Source organism: Protomyctophum parallelum, assembly GCF_964188405.1.
Source record: "Protomyctophum parallelum genome assembly, chromosome: 16".
Taxonomy (NCBI): Eukaryota; Metazoa; Chordata; class Actinopteri; order Myctophiformes; family Myctophidae; genus Protomyctophum; species Protomyctophum parallelum.
Window position 1 is genome coordinate 31122575 of NC_139711.1, and position 25455 is coordinate 31148029.

The 25455-nt window shown below is 40.2% G+C and overlaps 3 protein-coding genes across 3 annotated transcripts; all 3 read left to right on the forward strand.

Annotated features, from left to right (window-relative positions):
- Window positions 1–11: 11 nt before the first annotated feature.
- Window positions 12–2438, forward strand: LOC310873743 (protocadherin beta-15-like; the record flags this gene model as incomplete). The annotated part of the gene is made up of 1 exon (XM_083786295.1): window positions 12–2438. One exon carries the CDS (start codon window positions 12–14, stop codon window positions 2436–2438), a length of 2427 nt encoding a protein of 808 aa, XP_083642421.1.
- Window positions 2439–9499: 7061 nt separating this feature from the next.
- Window positions 9500–12230, forward strand: LOC310872945 (protocadherin beta-15-like). Its single transcript, XM_083785161.1, has one exon. The coding sequence runs from the start codon at window positions 9583–9585 to the stop codon at window positions 12040–12042; it is 2460 nt and encodes an 819-aa protein (XP_083641287.1). The 5' UTR covers window positions 9500–9582; the 3' UTR covers window positions 12043–12230.
- An 8638-nt stretch (window positions 12231–20868) lies between these two features.
- LOC310873744 (protocadherin gamma-A9-like) lies at window positions 20869–23788 on the forward strand (the record flags this gene model as incomplete). Its single annotated transcript, XM_083786296.1, has 2 exons — window positions 20869–23344; window positions 23753–23788. The coding sequence occupies exons 1-2, from the start codon at window positions 21053–21055 to the stop codon at window positions 23786–23788; spliced, it is 2328 nt and encodes a 775-aa protein (XP_083642422.1). The 5' UTR covers window positions 20869–21052.
- Between the last annotated feature and the right edge of the window lie 1667 nt (window positions 23789–25455).

Genomic DNA, 25455 nt, shown 5'->3' on the forward strand with positions numbered 1-25455 from the left:
CTATAGTGGAGATGGCTGAGAAAGGGTACTTTATTCAACGGTGCGGCTTTGTGTTTTTTCTTTCCGTGTTTCAATATGCTCATGGCGACCTAAGCTACTCTATATCAGAGGAGATGAAGCCCGGATCTGTTGTTGGAAATATAGCAAAGGATCTTGGACTTGATGTGGGTCGACTAGCTGCTCGTAAAGCTCGTCTAGATGTGGAAGAAAAGGAGAGGAAATATTGTGATTTCAATCTTCGAAGCGGAGATCTGATTGTCTCGGAGAGGATGGACCGAGAAAAGCTTTGTGGAGAAAAACCTTCTTGTCTTTTAAAATTCGAGTTGCTCTTGGAGAGTCCCTTGGAATTACATCGTATATCACTTCAGATCCAAGACATTAATGATAATTCGCCCGTTTTCCCAAAAGAGGTTATCAAATTAGAAATTAGTGAATTGGCTGTCAAAGGAGCTCGGTATCGCATTAATGCCGCCCATGATGCAGATATAGGCAATAATGCCGTTCAGAGATATACACTGCAAAGGAATGACAACTTTCGCTTGAATACCCAGACGACCAGTGCTGGTAGCAAATATGGTGAATTGGTTTTAGATAAAGAGTTAGACCGAGAGGAGCAGCAGGAAATAAAATTATTACTGACGGCTCTAGATGGTGGTTCTCCACAGAGATCAGGTACTGTAGTCATACACGTCACTGTATTGGATGCTAATGATAACGCCCCAGTGTTCAGCCAGGCCGTCTATGAAGCTAGTCTACCTGAAAACTCGCCTTTAAAAACTCCAGTTATTACTGTAAGTGCAAAAGACGCAGACGAGGGTGTGAATGGAGTAGTTACATATGAATTTAGCAGAATGTCCGAAAAGTCACGAGAATTATTTTCACTAGATCAGGCAACAGGAAACATATTTGTAATAGGTGACATTGATTATGAAGAGGGATCCACATATGAAATGTTTGTAGAAGCAAAAGATGGATATGGTCTCTCTTCAGATGCAAAAGTTATTATAAGTATTACTGATATGAATGACAATGCCCCAGTTGTATATCTAAAATCTCTGTCTAACCCTATACCAGAGAATGTGCCATCTGGCACAGAGGTGGGCATTATTAATGTAAATGATAAAGACTCAGAAAAGAACCAACAGATAATTTGCTCCATTCAGAAAAATGTTCCCTTTAAGCTCATTCCATCCATCAAAAACTATTATTCTTTGGTGACAATAAGTGAACTGGACCGTGAACAAATGTCTGATTACAACATTACAATAACTGCCACAGACAAGGGCTCTCCACCTCTGTCATCTTCTAAAATGATTCAGTTAGCTATAGGTGACATCAACGACAACCCACCTGTGTTTGAAGAACAATCATACAGTGCCCATGTGACTGAAAATAACAACCCTGGATCCACCTTGTGTTCGGTTTCTGCTTTAGACCCTGACTGGAGACAAAATGGCACAGTGCTTTATTCTCTTTTTCCTGGTGAGGTGAACGGTGCCCCTATAACTTCCTATGTATCTATTAATGGAGACACCGGGGTTATCCATGCTGTGAGGGCTTTTGATTATGAACAGTTCAGGAGTTTTAAAGTCCATGTGATAGCCAGAGACAATGGTTCTCCTCCTCTCAGCAGCAATGTGACCGTTCGTATCTTCTTATCAGATGTGAATGATAACTCTCCTCAGATACTGTACCCCTCCACAGAGGGTAACTCATTCATGACAGAGCTAGTCCCTAAAGCAGCTCAGGGGGGCTCTCTGGTGTCCAAGGTAATAGCAGTAGATGCAGACTCTGGACAGAATGCCTGGCTGTCCTTTCAATTAGTTAAATCCACTGATCCTGGACTATTCACTATTGGTCTCCACAGCGGAGAGATTAGAACACAGCGGGACATTTCTGAATCTGACAGCATGAAACAAAATCTCATTGTGGCGGTGAAAGATAATGGACAGCCTTCTCTATCTGCCACATGTGCCATGTATTTAATTATTTCTGACAACTTGGCTGAAGTTCCAGAACTTAAAGATATGTCTTATGAAGAAAACAACTCTAAACTGACCTCGTATCTTATCGTTGCACTGGTGTCTGTATCCACCTTTTTCTTGACGTTCATTATTGTCATCCTGGGTGTGAAGTTTTGTAACCGGAGAAAGCCCAGACTGTTGTATGATGGAGCGGTTGCCATCCCCAGTGCTTATCTCCCTCCAAATTATGCAGAAGTTGACGGAACAGGAACTTTAGGCAGCACTTACAATTATGATGCCTACCTGACCACAGGATCTAGAACCAGTGACTTCAAGTTTGTCCACTCATATAATGACAACACTCTACCTGCAGACGACACTATGAGGAAATCTATAAATGATTTTGCTGAGGCTTTTGGAGACTCTGATGGGTCACCAGAGGTAAGAATTATTTGGATCAAGGACATGTTGTAATTTAATTGTCATACAAATGCTTTTAAATATAATGTAGACTGCAGGACCTTATATCACATAATATGATCATGTCTTTGTCTGTGGTCAGAAGTCCACAACCAGTGTGTATTTGACAGGCTACTTTCCTTAATTTTATGCTATATTATTTGGTTTTGCTTTAAGACATTATTACCTCAAATTGTGCATATGGATGCATATATACACGCACGCACACACACACACACATTATTTTTGTATTCATTCATTCACTTTTTCTTCCGTGCAGAGTCCTCGGCATCAGCAATGCACTTAGCATAATAGCATGGTCATGTTTTAAATGTATACGACTTGTGTTGTTTTGGTAAAGGTTTGTGAGAAAATGACGGATGAGAGTTCAGTCTGAGATCAGTTTTTGTTGGCAAAAGTACATAATTGAGGTACATAGGTGAGGAACCTTGAACATAGTCACTTGAACGTGGTGCTTGGATTTCTATGTTTCATTTGCATTGTACATTGTTGTTGTATTTGAAAAGGCTTGAAATCGCTGATTGTTGTTTTGCTTTGTTCCTATAGTTATACTTTGACTGATGAGAACTAAGAAAGTGATCACTTAAGATCTTTTTTCTGTGTTTAAGTGAATATCTGATAAATTGGAGAAAAAAAATATTTTGTGTTTTTGCAAACATTTTCCCTTTCAATACATAATGTTCAATTATTTGCCTTGCCAGGGCATTTTACTCATATGTATATCTCTATCAATGCTGCTGACATTTGAATATTGGAGCCGTTGAAAAAAACATAAGAAAACAGGAACATTTATTTGGTCTAATACAGTATGTAATGGGTCAGTATTTCTATCAGCAATACAAGTAGAAAAGACAACCTATACAGCAGATTTACTTACATGCAATTCAAAATGTAGTTTTACAATGTCTGGTGCACACATGTCACTAAACATTAGTGGAGCAGTGAAGTGATACATCCTCACCACATGAATCAACAGAGTAGTAAAAGTGCTTTATTAGTCTTCTTAAAAGGATGGAATATTATATTCAGTTGGACAGATATACCGTACACATGGAAAAAATTAATTGCCTGCTGACCAGACTTTGATAAAAACACCAACTGACTTTGCTGATGTATTTGGAGACTCCGATGACTCCTCAGAGGTAGGCTCTGGGATCATATTTGTATAGTGTTGTTATTCCTTTGTTATTACTGAAGTATTGTCTAGTTGAAGTTGCAGTTCGTTGCCTTGTTGCATGCTTTCCTTAGCATGCATGTAGGCCTACTTATGCCAACAGTTTACATTTTATAACAAGGCTCATTCCTTGTAATGCAGGTGTTGTTTATGTTGCCAACATGTGCATTGTGATATTAATGCACACTATTATTTTTGTACATCATCAACGAGACAACCTCGAAGTTTGCCTGAGTTACACTTTAAAGAAAGTTTATTTTATTTTATTTTTTTGTATAGTGATTCGGGTGAAGGTTCACTTTCCGGTGAAACAATGAAGACCATTAATGAGTTCTATTTCAGAATGACAGCCATTAGTTAGATTTATTGGAATAATAAAAAAAACAATAGGTGACAGTAGCCTGGATCCAGCCCATAGACCCCGCCCACACTCTGAGTGGACTGCGTCTCAAGAAGCTTCAGAGAGATAATCAGGCTAAGGCGACAGTCTGCACTATTTCTCATTTCAACTCATTACTTAAATGTAGTAGGTATAATGTATATGCTTTGGATTAAAAAGAAAGATGAGGTTGTATCAATACAACATTTTTGTTTTACTCCGTTTCAAGTCATGGTCTGTGTGCTTCAACATCATGCTTGGCTTCAATAATGCAGCATCACTTTAAAAAGAAAAAGTATCTTGATTTTCTATACATTAGTACACATGCACCCTTCACCTTTATCTTCCCAGTAGCACTTTTTCGTTGTTTTATCTTACCGTTTCCTGAGGCACTTGACATTTTTAATATTCCCCACTTTTAATATTATTTAGTGATACTGATATATTTCTCATGGGTTTCATTGTTACTTTCCTCCTCTGAAAACCCACATGTGATTTTACATTTACAGAACAAAACGGCATGGCTCTCCTTGATGCAGTTGTGTCTATGGTCATATGCTGTAGTCTCGGCTGGTCGCAGCACACGATCATCCTGGTATTATTGGTATTGTTGTAGTTGCTTTTGTAGAAGGGAATCTTTCTATATTCCAAATGTTGGGAGGGAAGTGCGAACTATTTATGTTGTATTTAGTGTGTGTGTGTGTGTGTGTGTGTGTGTGTGTGTGTGTGCGCGCGCGCGCGCAAAAGTGTTTTGTATAGCTATCAAGTGTGCATGTGTTCAGTAAAGGGGGGTCTCCCCATCTTTCCCATTCATCAGCTTACATTTATAGTGTTCCAATATCGTCATCTGTATACTGTGCAAGTTCCCTCTACTGATTGGTTATACTAAGGGTTACTAAAGAGCAGGTGCGAAGGGCAGAGTCGGCAGACTCCTCTTACTGAACAAACCAACCAACAAACAAACAAACAAACAAACAAACAAACAAACAAACAAACACTGTCAATTACTACTACTAAGGCCTATTTAACAATTATCCCCTATAAGTTCTAAATAGGAGGTTGTATCACTAACCTTAGCATTTAATGAGCAATGTATCAATGACGTTAGCATTTATATAGTATGTCCTCTGACAGTTTTTGTGGGCATAAATATTCTGTTGTCTGTCATTTGTTCCTTTCGGGCAGTTTGAACACTTGTTATTGCGGCTCTGTCCATGGTGCTGAATCTTGATATTGTCAAGGGCAACAACAGGGCGTACACGAGGTTCATGGCACAGGCACTTTACGCAGCACTTATGATTATGACGCATAACTGAGACCTGTCTGTCTGTCTGTCTGTCTGTCTGTCTGTCTGTCTGTCCAAATGAAAACTCTGTTTGAATCTAGAGTGTGCTATACAATTTAAGAATTTTGATCACGTTTCAAATATTTCTTAAATATTTTGGTAAACATTGTATTGCATGTTAGTTCTGCTGCACTGGATTTCTTATACTTTATGAACTTCAGAGGCAAGGTTCAATTCAACACATTAATTTGCCAATTGTGAAACATGATATTATTTGGGCGGAATGTCACTGTACAAAATATAACATGGACTAATTTGTTATACACGCAGTGGCTGACTAATTTGCAATGCAAAACTGTGGAAACAGTTCTCTCTTTGTGGTGCTGAAATCAGTAATGCAAGTTCGTCTGTATAAAGACATAGGCCTGACAGGCCCTCCAGTTTTAATGTTTGTTTGTCCTTAGACAAACATTAAACACGCCATTGACAATGGACAGAGTTTAATGTTTGTTTTGTCACCAACACAAACATAAATGCCATTAACAATAATTACAACAATTGTTACAATAATAACAACATAGTTTAATGTTTGTTTTGTCTGTTTGTTTTGTCTGTTACTGCGCAAATCGTCCTCGATGTTGTAAGATGATGAGAGCGCCCCTCACTTCACACGGGTGTGATATTTTTACTTCGAGAAGCAAGCCCTTGCCGAATAGTAGGCTATTTTCACAGATGCCTCCTCCTTGCAGTGTTAATTAGTGTTGGATTGGCTAAGGAATGTTTCAATAAAATAAAGTATATTATGTGATGGTCTCTAATGTTGTATTAGCAAAACATGGACTCATAGCGTCGCTGTTCACCAGTTGAGGGCCAACATACATCTCCACCCTCAAATATTGCATTAACTTAGCTTCCTGCAGCTCATCCCCCACACCGATAAAATAGTTCAGTATAGGCTTTGTCAGTTCAGTGCATTTTTGATAGAGCGACATTGTTCTGGTTTACATTTCTTTACACATATTATAGTAAATATCAAACTGAATTTCAACACGCTTGTTGGTATTGCCTCAGAATGGGATACAAAGGACTACCGTCGCCAGGCCTGGTGTGGAGCTCTGCTGTCTTTATTGTAATGCTGCACTTCGTTTATGGGGACCTAAGCTATACATTCCCCGAGGAGCTTAAACCCGGATCTGTTATTGGAAATATAGCCAAGGATCTTGGGCTGGATGGGGCCAGACTGACGGCTCGAAAGGCTCGTATTGACACCAAGGGTAATCGCAAACGGTTTGTGGACATTAATCTGGGTACTGGTGATTTGGTCGCTGCTGAACGAATTGACAGAGACGGTCTTTGTGGGAAAAAGGCGTCATGCGTAATAAAAATGGAATTGGTTTTGGAAAATCCATTAGAGCTTCATCGGACAACTCTTAATATTCAAGATATAAATGACAACTCGCCGCAATTCAAAGAAAGCATCGTTAGATTGGAAATACGAGAGTCGGCAATTAAAGGAGCTCGTTTTCTTATAGAGGAAGCACATGATGCGGATGTGGGCCAGAACTCCATTCAGAAATACATGCTTGAAAATAATGACAATTTTGTCTTGGTTGTGGAGAGCAATACTGTTGAGCTGGTTCTAGATAAAGAGCTTGATCGTGAAAATCAGCAGGAAATTAATGTATTGCTCACAGCCACTGATGGTGGTACTCCACAACGATCAGGCACTGCAGTCATACACATCACCGTATTGGATGCTAATGATAACTCTCCCGTGTTTAGCCAAGCTGTCTATAAAGCCAGTCTGCCTGAAAACTCTCCTCTAGATACTGTAGTGGCTACAGTGAGTGCTACTGATGCAGATGAAGGTTTAAATGGAGAAGTAGCATACGCATTTGGCCATGTATCAGAGGAAGATGCAAAGTTATTTTCTATTGATCGTAACATGGGAGAAATTAAAGTAATTGGTGTCACTGATTTCGAAGAGCAAACATCTTTTGAAATTAAAGTGAAGGCCAGGGATGGTTTAGGGCTAACCTCATATGCTAAAGTTATCATAGATATTACTGATGTCAATGATAACGTGCCTGAGATTTATTTGAAATCTCTAACACAATCTATACCAGAGAATGCACCACCTGGTTCAGAGGTGGGCATAATTAATGTGCAGGATAGAGACTCTGAGAATAACCAGCAAGTGCACTGCTCCATTCAGCCAAATATGCCTTTTAAACTCGTTCCATCCATAAAACACTATTATTCTCTGGTCACTACGGGTCAACTGGACCGTGAACTAGTGTCTGATTACAACATTACAATCACTGCCACTGACGAGGGCTCTCCACCTCTATCCTCCTCTAAAACAATCCACTTATCGATAGGTGATGTCAATGACAACCCACCTGTGTTTGAGGAACATTCCTACAACGCGTACTTGACTGAAAATAACAAACCTGGATTTACTTTATGTTCCGTTACTGCTCAGGATCCAGACTGGAGACAAAACGGAACAGTGATTTACTCTCTTTTACCTGGTGAAGTAAATGGTTCCCCAGCATCCACCTTTCTATCTATTAACGGAGACACGGGTGTGATCCACGCTGTGAGGTCTTTTGATTATGAACAATTCAGGAGCTTTAAAGTCCATGTGATTGCCAGAGACAATGGCTCTCCTCCTCTCAGCAGTAACGTGACTGTCAGTGTCTTCATAAAGGATGTGAATGACAACTCTCCTCAGATATTGTACCCCGCCTCGGAGCGAAGCTCATTCATGACTGAGCTTGTCCCCAAAAGTGCAAATGGGGGCTCTCTCGTGTCAAAGGTGATAGCAGTCGATGCAGACTCTGGACAGAATGCATGGCTGTCTTATCATATTGTGAAAACCACAGATCCTGGACTTTTCACTATAGGTCTCCACAGTGGAGAGATCAGGACACAGCGGGACATTTCTGATTCAGACAGCATGAAACAGAATCTTATTGTGTCAGTGAAAGATAATGGACAGCCTTCTCTCTCTGCCACCTGTTCTATGTATTTAGTTATCTCGGACAACTTGGCTGAAGTTCCAGAACTAAAAGACATGTCTTACGATGATAATAATTCTACACTGACTTCTTATCTCATCGTTGCACTGGTGTCTGTATCCACCTTTTTTCTGACTTTCATTATTGTCATCCTGGGTGTAAAGTTTTGTCACAGGAGAAAGCCCAGATTGTTGTTTGATGGAGCTGTCGCCATCCCCAGTGCTTATCTCCCTCCTAATTACGCGGATGTGGATGGCACAGGAACTTTACGCAGCACTTACAATTATGACGCCTACCTGACGACGGGTTCTCGAACTAGTGACTTTAAGTTTGTCAGCTCTTATAATGACAGCACACTGCCTGCAGACCAGACTCTGAGAAAAAGTCCGACAGACTTCGCTGAGGTCTTTGGAGACTCCGATGGGTCACCCGAGGTAGGAATTAAATACACAGGTCATTGCATTATAATCACATCAGTGGCAGCCTTGCATTTGGAAATAGGTGTGTGTGTGTGTGTGTGTGTGTGTGTGTGTGTGTGTGTGTGTGTGTGTGTGTGTGTGTGTGTGTGTGTGTGTGTGTGTGTGTGTGTGTGTGTGTGTGTGTGTGTGTGTGTGTGTGTGTGTGTGTGTGTGTGTGTGTGTGTGTGTGTGTGTGTGTGTGTGAATTGCATTTGTGGCAGTTTATTTTAACGTCTGTCTGTTAATTTATCTATATCTAATATGTATGTCTTTAGAAAGTAAAAATGTGAAGATAACGTGCACGCACACACACACACACACACACACACACACACACACACACACACACACACACACACACACACACACACACACACACACACACACACACACACACACACACACACACACACACACACACACACAATTATACCTAAACGCAATTAAGGGTCATTGCTTGTATCTGCTCATTGTCGCTGTCCGTGGTCCTGAAGTTCCCACGGCACTTTAGTCATTACGGGACACGCTGCTCTGGTACCCCTCTGCACACTCTGCTTAAAGTTTGCGTATAATGCCTATTCATATGAAAATGCAATGACTCCATAATGATACAAGTGGATGTGGCATTTGCCCTCACGGTGTCGCTACATACCAGCAGAGGAGTCAGTGTAATGCTCTATTATTCTGTCTTCACCCACCTAACACATACAACTGATGCATTAATTGTAGAAATCTGTCGAAGCCAAGCACTTGGTAGTCTGCTGAAAAGTGAAAACGTATGTTGGATACTATTACAGATACGTGGACACTGTAGCGAAGATGGTTGTGAAAGGGTACTTTATTCGACGGTGCGGCTTTGTCTTTTTTCTTTCCGTGTTTCAATATGCTCATGGCGACCTAAGCTACTCTATACCAGAGGAGATGAAGCCCGGATCATCTGTTATTGGAAATATAGCCAAGGATCTTGGACTTGATGTGGGCCGACTAGCTGCTCGTAAAGCTCGTCTAGACGTGGAAGAAAAGGAGAGGAAATATTGTGATTTCAATGTTCGAAGTGGAGATCTGATTGTCTCGGAGAGGATGGACCGAGAAAAGCTTTGTGGGGAAAAACCTTCTTGTCTTTTAAAATTCGAGTTGCTCTTGGAGAGTCCCTTGGAATTACATCGCATATCAATACAGATCCAAGACATTAATGATAATTCGCCCGTTTTCCCAACAGATGTTATCAAATTAGAAATTAGAGAATCTGCTGACAAAGGAGCTCGGTATCGCATTAATGCCGCCCATGATGCAGATATAGGGAATAATGCCGTTCAGAGCTACACACTGCAACGGAATGACAACTTTCGCTTGAATACCCAGACGACCAGTGCTGGTAGCAAATATGGTGAATTGATTTTAGATAAAGAGTTAGACCGAGAGGAGCAGCAGGAAATTAAGTTATTACTGACGGCTCTAGATGGTGGTTCTCCACAGAGAACAGGTACTGTAATCATACAAGTCACTGTATTAGATGCTAATGATAACGCCCCGGTGTTCAGCCAGACTGTCTATGAAGCTAGTCTACCTGAAAACTCGCCTTTGAAAACTCCAGTTATTACTGTCAGTGCAACAGACGCAGACGAGGGTGTGAATGGAGTAGTTACATATGAATTTAGCAGAATGTCCGAAAAGTCACGAGAATTATTTTCACTGGATCAGACAACAGGAAACATATTTGTAATAGGTGAGATTGATTATGAAGAGGGATCTAAATATGAAATGTTTGTAGAGGCAAAAGATGGATATGGTCTCTCTTCAGATGCAAAAGTAATTATAAGTATTACTGATATGAATGACAATGCTCCAGTTATATATCTAAAATCTCTGACTAGTCCCATACCAGAGAATGTGCCATCTGGTACTGAAGTGGGCATCATTAACGTACATGATAGAGACTCAGAAAAGAACCAACAGATAATATGCTCCATTCAGCAAAATATTCCTTTTAAGCTCATTCCATCCATCAAAAACTATTATTCATTGGTGACAATGAGTGAACTGGATCGTGAACTAGTGTCTGATTACAACATTACAATAACTGCTACAGACAAGGGCTCTCCACCACTGTCTTCTTCGAAAATTATTCAGTTATCAGTAGGTGACATCAATGACAACCCACCTGTGTTTGAAGAACAATCATACAGTGCCTCTGTGACTGAAAATAACAAACCCGGATCCACCGCCTGTTCTGTTTCTGCTTTAGACCCAGACTGGAGACAAAATGGCACAGTGCTTTACTCTCTTTTTCCTGGTGAGGTGAACGGTGCCCCTGTGACTTCCTACCTTTCCATTAACGGAGACACAGGGGTTATCCACGCTGTGAGGTCATTTGATTATGAACAGTTCAGGAGCATTAAAGTCCATGTGATAGCCAGAGACAATGGTTCTCCTCCTCTCAGAAGCAATGTGACTGTCATGGTCTTCATAACGGATGTGAATGACAACTCTCCTCAGATACTGTACCCAGCTCCGGAGGGCAACTCTCTTATGACAGAGCTGGTCCCCAAAGCAGCTCTGGGGGGCTCTTTAGTGTCCAAGGTGATAGCAGTAGATGCAGACTCTGGACAAAATGCCTGGCTGTCCTATCATATTGTCAAATCCACTGATCCAGGACTTTTCACAATTGGTCTCCATAGTGGAGAGATCAGGACACAGCGTGACATTTCTGAATCTGACAGCATGAAACAGAACCTCATTGTGTCAGTGAAAGATAGTGGACAGCCTTCTCTCTCTGCTACCTGTGCCATATATTTACTCATTTCTGACAACTTGGCTGAAGTTCCTGAACTTAAAGATATGTCTTATGACGAGAACAACTCTAAACTGACCTCATATCTTATCGTTGCACTGGTGTCTGTGTCCACCTTTTTCCTGACCTTCATTATTGTCATCCTGGGTGTCAGGTTTTGTCAAAGGAGAAAGCCCAGACTGTTGTATGATGGAGCGGTTGCCATCCCCAGTGCTTATCTCCCTCCAAATTATGCAGAAGTTGATGGCACAGGAACTTTACGCAGCACTTACAATTATGATGCCTATCTGACCACAGGGTCTAGGACCAGTGACTTCAAGTTTGTCCACTCGTATAACGACAACACTCTGCCTGCTGACGACACTATGAGGAAATCTATAAATGATTTTGCTGAGGCTTTTGGAGACTCTGATGGGTCACCAGAGGTAAGAATTGTTAATTTGGATCAAGGACATGTCATTTTAATTGTGCTTTTAAATGTCATGTAGACTGCAGTACCTTATATCACATATGATCATGGCACTATTGTGGCATTCTTCTATGTCCTTTGAATAGATTACATTGCAGTATACTACTATCTGTCTTTGTCTGTGGTCAGAAGTCCACATCAGTGTGTATTTGACAGGCTACTTTCGTTAATTTTATTCTATATTATTTGGTTTTGCTTTAAGATATCAATACCTCAAATTGTGGATATGAACATTATACGCACGCACGCACAGCAGAGTCCCCAGCATCAGCAATGCACTTAGCATGGTCATGTTTTAAATCTACATGACTTGTTTTGGTAAATGTTTGTGAGAAAATGACAGATGAGAGATCAGTCTGAGATATTTTTTTAGTTGGCAAAAGTACATAATTATAAACCTTGAACAAAGTGCTTGGATTTATATGTTTCATTTGCATTGAACATTGTTGTTGTTGTATTTGAAAAGGCTTGAAATCGCTGATTGTTGTTTAGCTTTGTTCCTAGTTATACTTTGACTGAGAACTAAGAAAGTGATCACTCAAGATATTTTGTCTGTGTTTAAGTTTTCAATGCATAATGTTAAATTATTTGCCTTACCAGTGCATTTTAATCCTATATCTCTATCAATGCTGCTGACATTTGAAAATCGGAGCCCTTGAAAAAAACAAAAACAAAAACAAACAAAATAAAACGGCAACATTTATTTGGTTGCACATCTTCCAGAGACCTATACTATAGTGTCATATTGAAATGTTACAATCACTACAACTGATGAAGGCCCTCCACCGCTGTCCTCCTTTAAAACGGCAATATTAATCATAATAGTATATATATTTATAATATAATGTTTTACACTGCCTACATGAAAATAACTAATGTGGTTCCACGTTATGAATTTTTCTTTCTGTGATTTATTTATCCTCTTTTACCTGGTGAGGTGTCTTCCAAATTAACTGCGACATAACAGGTTATTTGATTATGAACTGTTCAGGAGATTCAAAACATGACCAGAGATAGTATCTGAGTTCCCAGAAGTAATACTCCTTCAGCAGAAAAACGATTGTCAATTTCTTGATAACATATAGCGACAGCTCTCCTGAGATACTCATACCCATATCAGAGTGTAGTTATTTTTATCAAAGAGTTGACCCCCAAAAAGTTACTTGTGTTTTATCCAATTCCAACATATTTTATAGTTATTCACTGTTGGCACTGTGGCTTGATTTTTCTAAAAGGTTGAAAGGTTTTATGAGTGATGTGTTTATGCCCATTTTAGGGGTGTCTAAGGTCCAAACCACACCAATGCAACTCCTTGCAACTGACATTGGGAATAATGGTTCCAAGAAGTTGCAAGTAGTTGCATGTTGCAAGGAATTGCATGGCGACCCTCTGGTGTGGTCTTAAGTGACAACATGAATAGGTCCCATCTTCCCCATGCGCCAAAGACAAATGTTCTTGACATAAAGTATATATAAAAACAATACTATATAATACATTAACATAGGAGATTTCAAGATCCAGAGCTTTATTGGAACTTCAATGTGGATCAAGGCCAACGTAACAAACAAAAGAGAATGGCAAGTAATTAATACAACCTATCCAAAGAAAATAAATCAAAATATAACGTTTAACTATAATTATTTGAAAACTTGTTACTTTGCAGATTTAATTATTATTACATAACATACATTGTAATTACGCCCTATATTGTATACAATGTCTATTCAAAAATAGCTAATCTGCAAGCTCATATTGCACATTGCATTGTGGACGCTTGTAAAGCATTTTGGAGCTTGTAGATCAGCTACATTTTGACAAAGTTTGACGTATTTAGAACAATGTTTATTTCAGTACTGTAATTTTGATGCCAATTCTACTTTTAATCAAGTTACAGTTTGAATGCAGGGCCTTTAGCCTATAATTGAGTATTCGATATAGTGGTATTGCAACTTTTATTAAAGGGAAAGAATAAAATCTGATTATTTCTTCCACCACTGAGGGAAAAATCAATAATCTCTGTGTATTTATACAGAACAATTTGCATAATAATAAAACAGAGTTTTCCATCCAAATAATATATCAAAAATAAATACGACCTTTAATAACACTTTGTGGTGATATGTCCAGTATATTGCCATAATGCCATCAGATTAATTCACATTCAAGATCAATATAGCCTACTTCTTCACAATAGGCCTATAATCACGTTTGAGTCATATATCTCATTTAGAGCATTAAATTGCAACATTATGATAATAAATAATAATAATTCTCATTTTATTCTGACCTTTTTATTAGAAACGTTTACGTGCACAATACCTACACGTTATTGTAGGCCCATACGTGACCGCGTAATTCAAAGGTTGTAAAATGAAGAGGGTGGTTACTTTGTTTCTATCCGATACGTTCTTATACCATATGGCTTTACTAATACAAAATAAGGTGCTTAAACAATCCATAGACCTGTAAAGAGAAGTCCTGAGCAGAAGGCTCGTTAACTCGTTTGTGCTTAACAGGGGCAACTTGCATCAGATAAAGTATTGGTAACATGGGCACTTCAGGAGTGATATACCCAAATATATACTGCCCGGAACACTCGACTGGTCTGCACGTGCAGTTTTGTTTTGCAGGCTGGCGTTTCGACCTTCATCTTCCTCAGAGTAAAAAAAAAAAGAAGAAAAAAAACTTTGCGTAAGACAAAAGTCCAAACGTCAGTTACCGCTGCGAAACAATAACATGTGCTCCATTATATTTGATTTTGGTAATCTCTCCTGAAGTGCCCAAGTATTATTTTCTCTGCAACTTTCGTGCATGACCAGTTCAGCACTATTGTATTACCTGCTGTATCTTCGAAAATGATTTGTATAAAATGTATATTGATTTATCACGACACCAATGTCGTGATAGATAAATCACATCACATTTGTTTTGACAAAACTCTGTTTGTGCACTGTCGCTGTCTGTGGTGCTGATCTTTCTTTGCACTGCAATGTTAAGACCCGGGTGCATACAGCTCTTGGTAGGCTACTTTGCGCATATTGATTAGTGATTACTGATTAGCGACCGGCCTGGCTATATAAAGGTTAAATATAGAAAAAGGTTTGCATATTTATAATAACGTTATAGTTCCCCTCGTGGGCGTGGCTCTACTTTGGAACCAGTGTCCGTTCGGAGAGGGGGGCATTACTGGTGACAGGGGGCTACTGGTGACAGATCATTGTCTGTTAACAACTTGTTTGTCATTCACACTCAGTGCTGTACCATCTTCATTCCCATGCCATGCCTGTATACCTGTGCCTACAACCACAGTAAACTGTCATATAAAAGCCCTTCACTCTCCTGTCCAGTGTGTTTGGCCAATGGCTTGGGAGCGAATGACTCGCAATTACACAGAACTAGTCCCTGCCACTATACAGTTAAACATAAGCCCTCAGTCCAGCCCACCTGCTATACCTGTAGCCTATATGCTCGACCAATAACTTTAATGTGCAACTCTCTGGTATAAAGGATTCTCTGACTGGTATTTTTGTGTGGATGCAAATTCTTACATTAAACGCTAAACAGAGAGAGTTGAGACTGGCTTTGCATGATTAACTGTGGATCTGTTATGTGTCATTTGCACTCGCGGTGTCGCTAGACACCAGCAGAGTGAAATGCTCTTTACGTAGCCTAACTGTATTCACCACCCAGCGACGTGAACACATAACTGACTGAGAGACATACCATTTAGAATGTTGTCGAAGGCTGTTGTGAAAGCCAAGCAATATAATTCATAGTCTGCTGATATTCTTTAGTTGGATACTAATATTTATTAAGTAGCCTACATCCAGGATATGTCTGCTGTTACGAGGATGGTTGGGAAATGGTGTTTTCTTCAATGCTGTGGCTTTGTCTTTTTCCTTTCCGTGTTCCATTATGCTCATGGTGACCTGAGCTATTCTATTTCGGAGGAGATGAAGCCAGGATCTGTTATTGGAAATATAGCCAAGGACCTCGGACTTGAAGTGACTCGAATAGCTGCCCGTAAAGCTCGGTTAGACGTGGAAGAAAATGAAAGGAAATATTGTGATTTCAATCTTGGAACTGGTGATCTGGTTGTCGCGGAGAGGATGGACCGAGAGGAGATTTGTGGGGAAAAGCCTTCCTGTCTTTTGAAATTCGAGTTGCTCTTAGAGAGTCCCTTGGAATTGCATCGAATATCACTTCAGATCCACGACATTAATGATAATTCGCCCGTTTTCCCAAAAGAGGTTATCAAATTAGAAATAAGAGAATCTGCTGTCAAAGGAGCTCGATATCGCATTAATGCCGCCCATGATGCAGATATAGGCAATAATGCTGTTCAAAGCTATACACTGCAAAGGAATGACAATTTTCTCTTGAATACACAGACGACTGGTGCTGGTAGCAAATATGGTGAATTGATATTAGATAAAGAGCTAGACCGAGAGGAGCAGCAGGAAATTAAGTTATTACTGACGGCTCTAGATGGTGGTTCACCACAGAGATCAGGTACTGTAATCATACAAGTCACTGTATTGGATGCTAATGATAACGCCCCAGTGTTCAGCCACACTGTCTATGAAGCTAGTTTACCTGAAAACTCACCTTTGAAAACTCCAGTTATTACAGTGAGTGCAACAGACGCAGATGAGGGTGTGAATGGAGTAGTTACATATGAATTTAGCAGAATGTCTGAAAAGTCACAAAGGTTGTTTGTATTAGATCAGGCAACTGGAGACATTTTTGTAACAGGTGACATTGATTATGAATTGGGATCCAAATATGAAATGTTTGTAGAAGCAAAAGATGGATATGGTCTCTCTTCAGATGCAAAAGTAATTATAAGTATTACTGATATGAATGACAATGCCCCAATTATATATTTGAAATCTCTGACTAGTCCCATACCAGAGAATGTGCCTTCTGGTACGGAGGTGGGCATTATTAATGTAAATGACAGAGACTCAGGCAATAATCAACATATAATTTGCTCCATTCAGCAGAATGTTCCCTTTAAGCTCATTCCATCTATCAAAAATTATTATTCTTTGGTGACAGTAAGTGAACTGGACCGTGAACTAGTGTCTGATTACAACATTACAATAACTGCCACAGACAAGGGCTCTCCACCTCTGTCATCTTCTAAAACTATTCACCTATCAATAGGTGACATCAACGACAACCCACCTGTGTTTGAACAATCATACAGTGCCCATGTGACTGAAAATAACAAACCTGGATCCACCTTGTGTTCGGTTTCTGCTTTAGACCCTGACTGGAGACAAAATGGAACCGTGCTTTACTCTCTTTTTCCTGGTGAGGTGAACGGTGCCCCTGTAACTTCCTACCTATCCATTAATGGAGACACAGGGGTTATCCACGCTGTGAGGTCATTTGATTATGAACAGTTCAGGAGTTTTAAAGTCCATGTGATAGCCAGAGACAATGGTTCTCCACCTCTCAGCAGCAATGTGACTGTCAGTGTCTTCATATCAGATGGGAATGATAACTCTCCTCAGATACTGTACCCGGCCCCGGAGGGCAACTCTCTTATGACAGAGCTGGTCCCCAAAGCAGCTCTGGGGGGCTCTCTGGTGTCCAAGGTGATAGCAGTCGATGCAGACTCTGGACAGAATGCATGGCTATCCTATCATATTGTCAAATCCACTGACCCAGGACTTTTCACTATTGGTCTCCACAGCGGAGAGATCAGGACACAGCGGGACATTTCTGAATCTGACAGCATGAAACAGAACCTCATTGTGGCAGTGAAAGATAATGGACAGCCTTCTCTCTCTGCTACCTGTCCCATATATTTACTTATTTCTGACAACTTGGCTGAAGTTCCAGAACTTAAAGATATGTCTTATGACGAAAACAACTCTAAACTAACCTCGTATCTTATCGTTGCACTGGTGTCTGTATCCACCTTTTTCTTGACGTTCATTATTGTCATCCTGGGTGTGAAGTTTTGTCAAAGGAGAAAGCCCAGACTGTTGTATGATGGAGCGGTTGCCATCCCCAGTGCGTATCTCCCTCCAAATTATGCAGAAGTTGATGGCACAGGAACTTTACGCAGCACTTACAATTATGACGCTTATCTGACCACAGGGTCTAGAACCAGTGACTTCAAGTTTGTCCACTCGTATAACGACAACACTCTGCCTGCTGACGATACAATGAGGAAATCTATAAATGATTTTGCTGAGGCTTTTGGAGACTCTGATGGGTCACCAGAGGTAAGAATTGTTAGTTTGGATCAAGGACATGTTGTAATTTAATTGTCATATCAATGCTTTTAAATATCATGTAGACTGCAGTACCTTATATCACATGACACTATGGTGCACATTCTTTATATCATTTGAATGGATTACATTGCAGTAAACTACTATCTGTCTTTGTCTGTGGTCAGAAGTCCACATCCATTGTGCATTTGACAGGCTACTTTCCTTAATTGTATGCTATATTATTTGGTGGACACACACACACACACACACACACACACACACACACACACACACACACACACACACACACACACACACACACACACACCCACACACACACACACACACACACACACACACTTTAAGACATGAATCTCCTTTCTCATTTTGTGGATATGGTTGTATTGTTTCCTTTTAAATTCAGTGAATCACTTCCTCTTTTCTTCGATGCATGTCCTCAGCAATTTACTGCACATATTAGCTGGTTATGTTTTTTATTTAAACTGCTTGTGTTGTTTTGGTAAAGTTTTTTTTTTAGATATGATGGATGAGTGAGCAGTCTGAGATAATTGTGACTGAGTCGGTAAAATTAATATTATAAAAATGTGGAAACTTTGGAAATATATTATTGAATCAATCAATTCAATTGATTCAACTATTCCTGGGGGAAAATATTTCATCATAGTGATGTGACCTTAAGTGCAAATAACTTTTGAACTTTTTAATAGTGTTGATATTAATTGCACAAATTGAATTATAACCATGGAACTGTTATGTGTCATTTGCACTTGTGGTGTTGCAATACACTAGCAGAGTGAAATGCTTGTAGCCCGCTGTGTTCACCATCCACCAATAGAACACATAATGGAGGTATTCTCTCTCTCTCTCTCTCTCTCTCTCTCTCTCTCTCTCTCTCTCTCTCTCTCTCTCTCTCTCTCTCCTCTCTCTCTCTCTTCTCTCTCTCTCTCTCTCTCCTCTCTCTCTCTCTCTCTCTCTCTCTCTCTCTCTCTCTCGTCTCTCTCTCTCTCTCTTTCTCTACGCACACGCCTGCGCATGAGCGTGACCCTTTGCAATCTGTAGCCTGTTTCCGCACCTGGACTGTAGTGAAGCTGTAGCTATGGTCCGGCCATAGCTCCAATGCGTTGCATTTAGAGCTATGTTACCGATGACTTCCAGGGGGTGGGGGTGGGGGGGGGGGGGGGGGGTAAGGCTTAACTGTATACTAGCAGGGACTATTCATTCGCCCCCAAGGCATTGGCCAAACACACTGGACAGGAGAGTGAAGGGCTTTTATATGGCAGTTTACTGTGGTTGTAGGCACAGGTATACTGCAGGCATGCATGGCACGGGAATGAAGATGGTACAGCACTGATTGTGAATGACTGCAGTGTAATGTGGTTCTGCAATAAATACAGACAGGAAACAATAATAAGTATGAGTACAAATACCATAGGCCTACAATATCACACGATACAGGATCACAATAATATCATCATGAATATTAGTACACACCACACCTGCATGTAAGCTGCACAATAAGATCAATATCAATAAGTCTCTGCAGCCTAAATCTGCGGTAAAGTGGCTTAATTGGACATCAAAGGGCGACCGCAGCTGATTTATCGATTTAAGTATTTATTAACAGATTGGAAAATTACAGTATACATTTCAAGCACAACTCAATACAAAACTGTTAACTGTCTGTGGACGACACCATAAAGCATCACACTTGTTTAAAATAGGGTCCACCATGTTCATTTCATCATCATAACATTTAGACACATACAAAGCTGCCGGACATTTAGAGACGTTCGGTCAAGGTAAATTAAACTTTATTGTCCACAAGGTAAATTTGTCTTGTGCTTTCACCCCTGCTGCAGCTACACACAAAACATTAATGACAAACAAAATACACAACAGAGGGAGTCGCAGTATAAGTGCACACAGTGTGAATAATCTAACCTCTTACAGTCACACAGTTACACACACACACACACACACACACACACACACACACACACACACACCACACACACACACACACACACACACACACACACACACACACACACACACACACACACACACACACACACACTGCGTGTGCGTGTGTTTGTGTGCGTGCGCGCGCGCGCGCCTGTAAAACAAAGCTTCATGCTTTCTCCCTTCTGCTTACAGTCGCTGTCCATGGTGCTAAATTCCTCTTTGCACTGTATTATTATGGATCACATGCGCCTGTTGCTGTGGTACTTTGCAAGTTTCGGTTTCGATAAGAGATGAATGACCTGCCACGTTAAATATAATAACAATAATAATGGGTTCAATGAAAAACAAAATATGTTATTTCTTTCTACTTTGTAACATTTATGGATGCAAATTATTAGTTATAGTTAATAAAAATGAAGGCTGGCAAAAAAGATGAGGTGATTAGTTTGCATGGATTACAACGTATACCCTTGGGTTTGTTGTGTGGCATCATGTGTCCTCACGGTGTCACTATACACTAACAGAGTGAAATGCAAGTAATGTATTAATTTCCCACTGGCGTGACCACATAGCTGAGGCATAAAACTAGAAGGTTGTCGAAAGCTGTTGTCAAGCAAGAACTCGTAGTCTGCTGAAATTGTATCTTTTAGTCCGTGTCAATAATTATTGACGAATACGTTCAATTAGGCTACTTAACTGTTATGAAGATGGTTAAGAAGAGGCATTTAATTTCAATGCTGCGGCTTTGTCTTTTTTCTTTTTTTGTTTCAATGTGCTCATGGCGACGTAAGCTACTCTATCGCGGAGGAGATGAAGCCCGGATCTGTTATTGGAAATATAGCCAAGGACCTCGGACTTGACGTGGGTCGACTAGGGTCTCGTAAAGCTCGTCTTGATTTGAAAGAAAACGAGAGGAAATATTGTGATTTCAATGTTCGAAACGGGGATCTGATTGTCGCGGAGAGGATGGACCGTGAGGAGCTTTGTGGAGAAAAGCCTTCTTGTCTTTTGAAATTCGAGTTGCTCTTGGAGAGTCCCTTAGAATTACATCGCATATCACTTCAGATCCAAGACATTAATGATAATTCACCCGTTTTCCAAAAAGATGTTCTCAAATTAGAAATTAGTGAATTGGCTGTCAAAGGAGCTCGCTATCGCATTAATGCCGCCCATGATGCAGATATAGGCAATAATGCTATTCAGAGCTATACACTGCAACGGAATGACAACTTTATCTTGAATACCCAGACAACCAGTGCTGGTAGGAAATATGGTGAATTAATTTTAGACAAAGAGTTAGACAGAGAGGAGCAGCAGGACATTAAGTTATTACTGACGGCTCTAGATGGTGGTTCTCCACAGAGATCAGGTACTGTAGTCATACACGTCACTGTATTGGATGCTAATGATAACGCCCCAGTGTTCAGCCAGGCCGTCTATGAAGTTAGTCTACCTGAAAACTCGCCTTTCAAAACTCCAGTTATTACTGTGACTGCAACAGACGCAGATGAGGGTGTGAATGGAGTAGTTACATATGAATTTAGCCAAGGATCTGAGAAGTCACACAAATTATTTTCGCTGGATCAGGTAACAGGAGAAATTATTGTAACAGGTGACATTGATTATGAAGAGGGATCCAAATATGAAATGTTTGTAGAAGCAAAAGATGGATATGGTCTCTCTTCTGATGCAAAAGTAATTTTAAGTATTAAAGACATGAATGACAATGCTCCAGTTATATATCTAAAATCTCTGACTAGTCCCATACCAGAGAATGTACCATCTGGTACAGAAGTGGGCATCATTAACGTGCATGATAGAGACTCAGAAAAGAACCAACAGATAATTTGCTCCATTCAGCAAAATGTTCCCTTTAAGCTTGTTCCTTCTATTAAAAACTATTATTCAATAGTGACAATAAGTGAACTGGACCGTGAACTAGTGTCTGATTACAACATTACAATAACTGCCACAGACAAGGGCTCTCCACCTCTGTCATCTGCTAAAACTATCGACCTATCAATAGGTGACATCAACGACAACCCACCTGTGTTTGACGAAATATCATACAGCGCCTTTGTGACTGAAAATAACAAACCTGGATCCACCTTGTGCACCGTTTCTTCTTTAGACCCTGACTGGAGACAAAATGGCACAGTGCTTTACTCTCTTTTTCCTGGTGAGGTGAACGGTGCCCCTGTAACTTCCTACCTATCCATTAATGGAGACACAGGGGTTATCCACGCTGTGAGGTCATTTGATTATGAACAGTTCAGGAGTTTTATAGTCCATGTGATAGCCAGAGACAATGGTTCTCCTCCTCTCAGCAGCAATGTGACTGTCAGTGTCTTCATATCAGATGGGAATGATAACTCTCCTCAGATACTGTACCCCGCCCCGGAGGGCAACTCTCTTATGACAGAGCTGGTCCCCAAAGCAGCTCTGGGGGGCTCTCTGGTGTCTAAGGTGATAGCAGTAGATGCAGACTCTGGACAGAATGCCTGGCTGTCCTATCATATTGTCAAATTCACTGATCCAGGACTTTTCACTATTGGTCTCCACAGTGGAGAGATCAAGACACAGCGGGACATTTCTGAATCTGACAGCATGAAACAGAACCTCATTGTGTCAGTGAAAGATAATGGACAGCCTTCTCTCTCTGCTACCTGCCCCATATTGTTACTTATTTCTGACAACTTGGCTCTAGTTCCTGAACTTAAAGATATGTCTTATGACGAGAACAACTCTAAACTGACCTCGTATCTTATCGTTGCACTGGTGTCTGTGTCCACCTTTTTCCTGACCTTCATTATTGTCATCCTGGGTGTGAAGTTTTGTAACCGGAGAAAGCCCAGACTGTTGTATGATGGAGCAGTTGCCATCCCCAGTGCTTATCTCCCTCCAAATTATGCAGAAGTTGATGGCACAGGAACTTTACGCAGCACTTACAATTATGACGCCTATCTGACCACAGGGTCTAGAACCAGTGACTTCAAGTTTGTCCACTCGTATAACGACAACACTCTGCCTGCTGACGATACAATGAGGAAATCTTTAAATGATTTTGCTGAGGCTTTTGGAGACTCTGATGGGTCACCAGAGGTAAGAATTGTTAGTTTGGATCAAGGACATGTTGTAATTTAATTGTCATACAAATGCTTTTAAATATGTACCTTATATCACATATGACCATGTCTTTGTCTGTGGTCAGAAGTCCACATCCAGTGTGTATTTGACAGGCTACTTTCCTTAATGCTATACTGCTATACTATTTGGTTTTGCTTTAAGACATTAATACCTTAATTATGGATATGGACACATATACGCACGCACGCACGCACGCACGCACGCACGCACGCACGCACGCACGCACGCACGCACGCACGCACACACACACACACACACACACACACATATATTATTCTTGTATTCATTCATTCACTTTTCTTCCGTGCAAATAGCATGGTCATGTTTTTAAATGTATACATGACTTGTGTTGTTTTGGTAAAGGTTTGTGAGAAAATGACGGATGAGAGTTCAGTCTGAGATCAGTTTTTGTTGGTATAAGTACATAATTGAGGTACATAGGTGAGGAACCTTGAACATAGTCACTTGAACGTGGTGCTTGGATTTCTATGTTTCATTTGCATTGTACATTGTTGTTGTTGTATTTGAAAAGGCTTGAAATCTCCGATTTTTAGCTTTGTTCCTATTATACTTTGACTGATGAGAACTAAGAAAGTGATCACTTAAGATCTTTTGTCTGTGTTTAAGTGAATATCTGATAAATTGGGGGGGGGGGGGGGGGGGGATCTTTTGTGTTTTTTGCAAACATTTTCATTTTCAATGCATAATGTTCAATTATTTGCGCATTTTACTCCTATATGTATATCTCTATGAATGCTGCTGACATTTGAATATCGGAGCCCTTGAAAAAAACAAAAGAAAACGGGAACATTTATTTGGTTGCATATCTTATACTGTCAGTATTTCTATCAGCAATACAAGTAGAAAATACAACCTGTATACAGCATATTTACTTACATGCAATTACAAATGTAGTCTTAAAATGTCCGGTGCACACATGTCACTAAATATTAGTGGAGCAGTGATACATCCAATATGCTCACCACATGAATCAACAGAGGCACAGCATCTACAATGCTGTTCAAAACTGTTTTAAAAGTGCTATATTAGTCTTGTTAAAAGGATATTCAGTTGGACACATATACCGTACACCCGAAAACTGTAACGACAACACCTGCAGACGATACTATAGGAAATCTATACATACTTTTGCTGAGGCTTTTGGAGACTCTGATGGGTCACCAGAGGTAAGAGTTGTAGTGGTTAGATCAATGGACATATAATAAGTCAATATAATAACTTAATGTTTTTTATCTTGTAAATATCATGTTATGACATTATGAACTTGAAACTATTGTGGCATTATTCTATACCCTTTGAATTTTGTTTTACTCATATCTGTCTTTGTCTGGTGCGTGGTCAGACGTCCACATACAGTGTATTTGATTAATTTCCTTCATTATGGTATACTTCATATGGTCTTTGGCGTTTAGACATGAATCTCCTTTCTCATTGCGTGATATTGTGTTTTATCCTTTTAAATTCAGTGAATCACTTCCTCTCTTTGTTTCAGTGTACTGGCAGTACATTCAGTAGTACATGCAGTACTGCACATATTAGCTGGTTATGTTTTTATTTTAAACCACCTGTGTTGTTTTGGTAAAGTTTTGTTTAGATATGATGGATGACATGAGTCTAAGATAATTGTGACTGTGAGTCTGAAAATGAATAGCTCAAACTAGTCACTTAAATATCATTGTCAATCATTAGTCCAAACGCCCACAGCTGTGCTGTGGGGTGGGAAACAAAGGGGAATACATAGGCTCTCTCTCTCTCTCTCTCTCTCTCTCTCTCTCTCTCTCTCCTCTCTCTCTCTCATCTCTCTCTCTCTCTCTCTCTCTCTCTCTCTCTCTCTCTCTCTCTCTCTCTCTCTCTCTCTCTCTCTCTCTCTCTCTCTCTCTCTCTCACACACTCGTATAATCATGCTGTGTAGCCTATCTGCCTCAAGGTTTGATGTGTTGTGCGTTCAGAGATGCTCATCTGCATAAATGGTTGTTTGAGTTACTGTTGCCTTTCAATCAACTAGAACCAGTCTGGTCATTCTCCTCTGACCCCTAACCTCAACA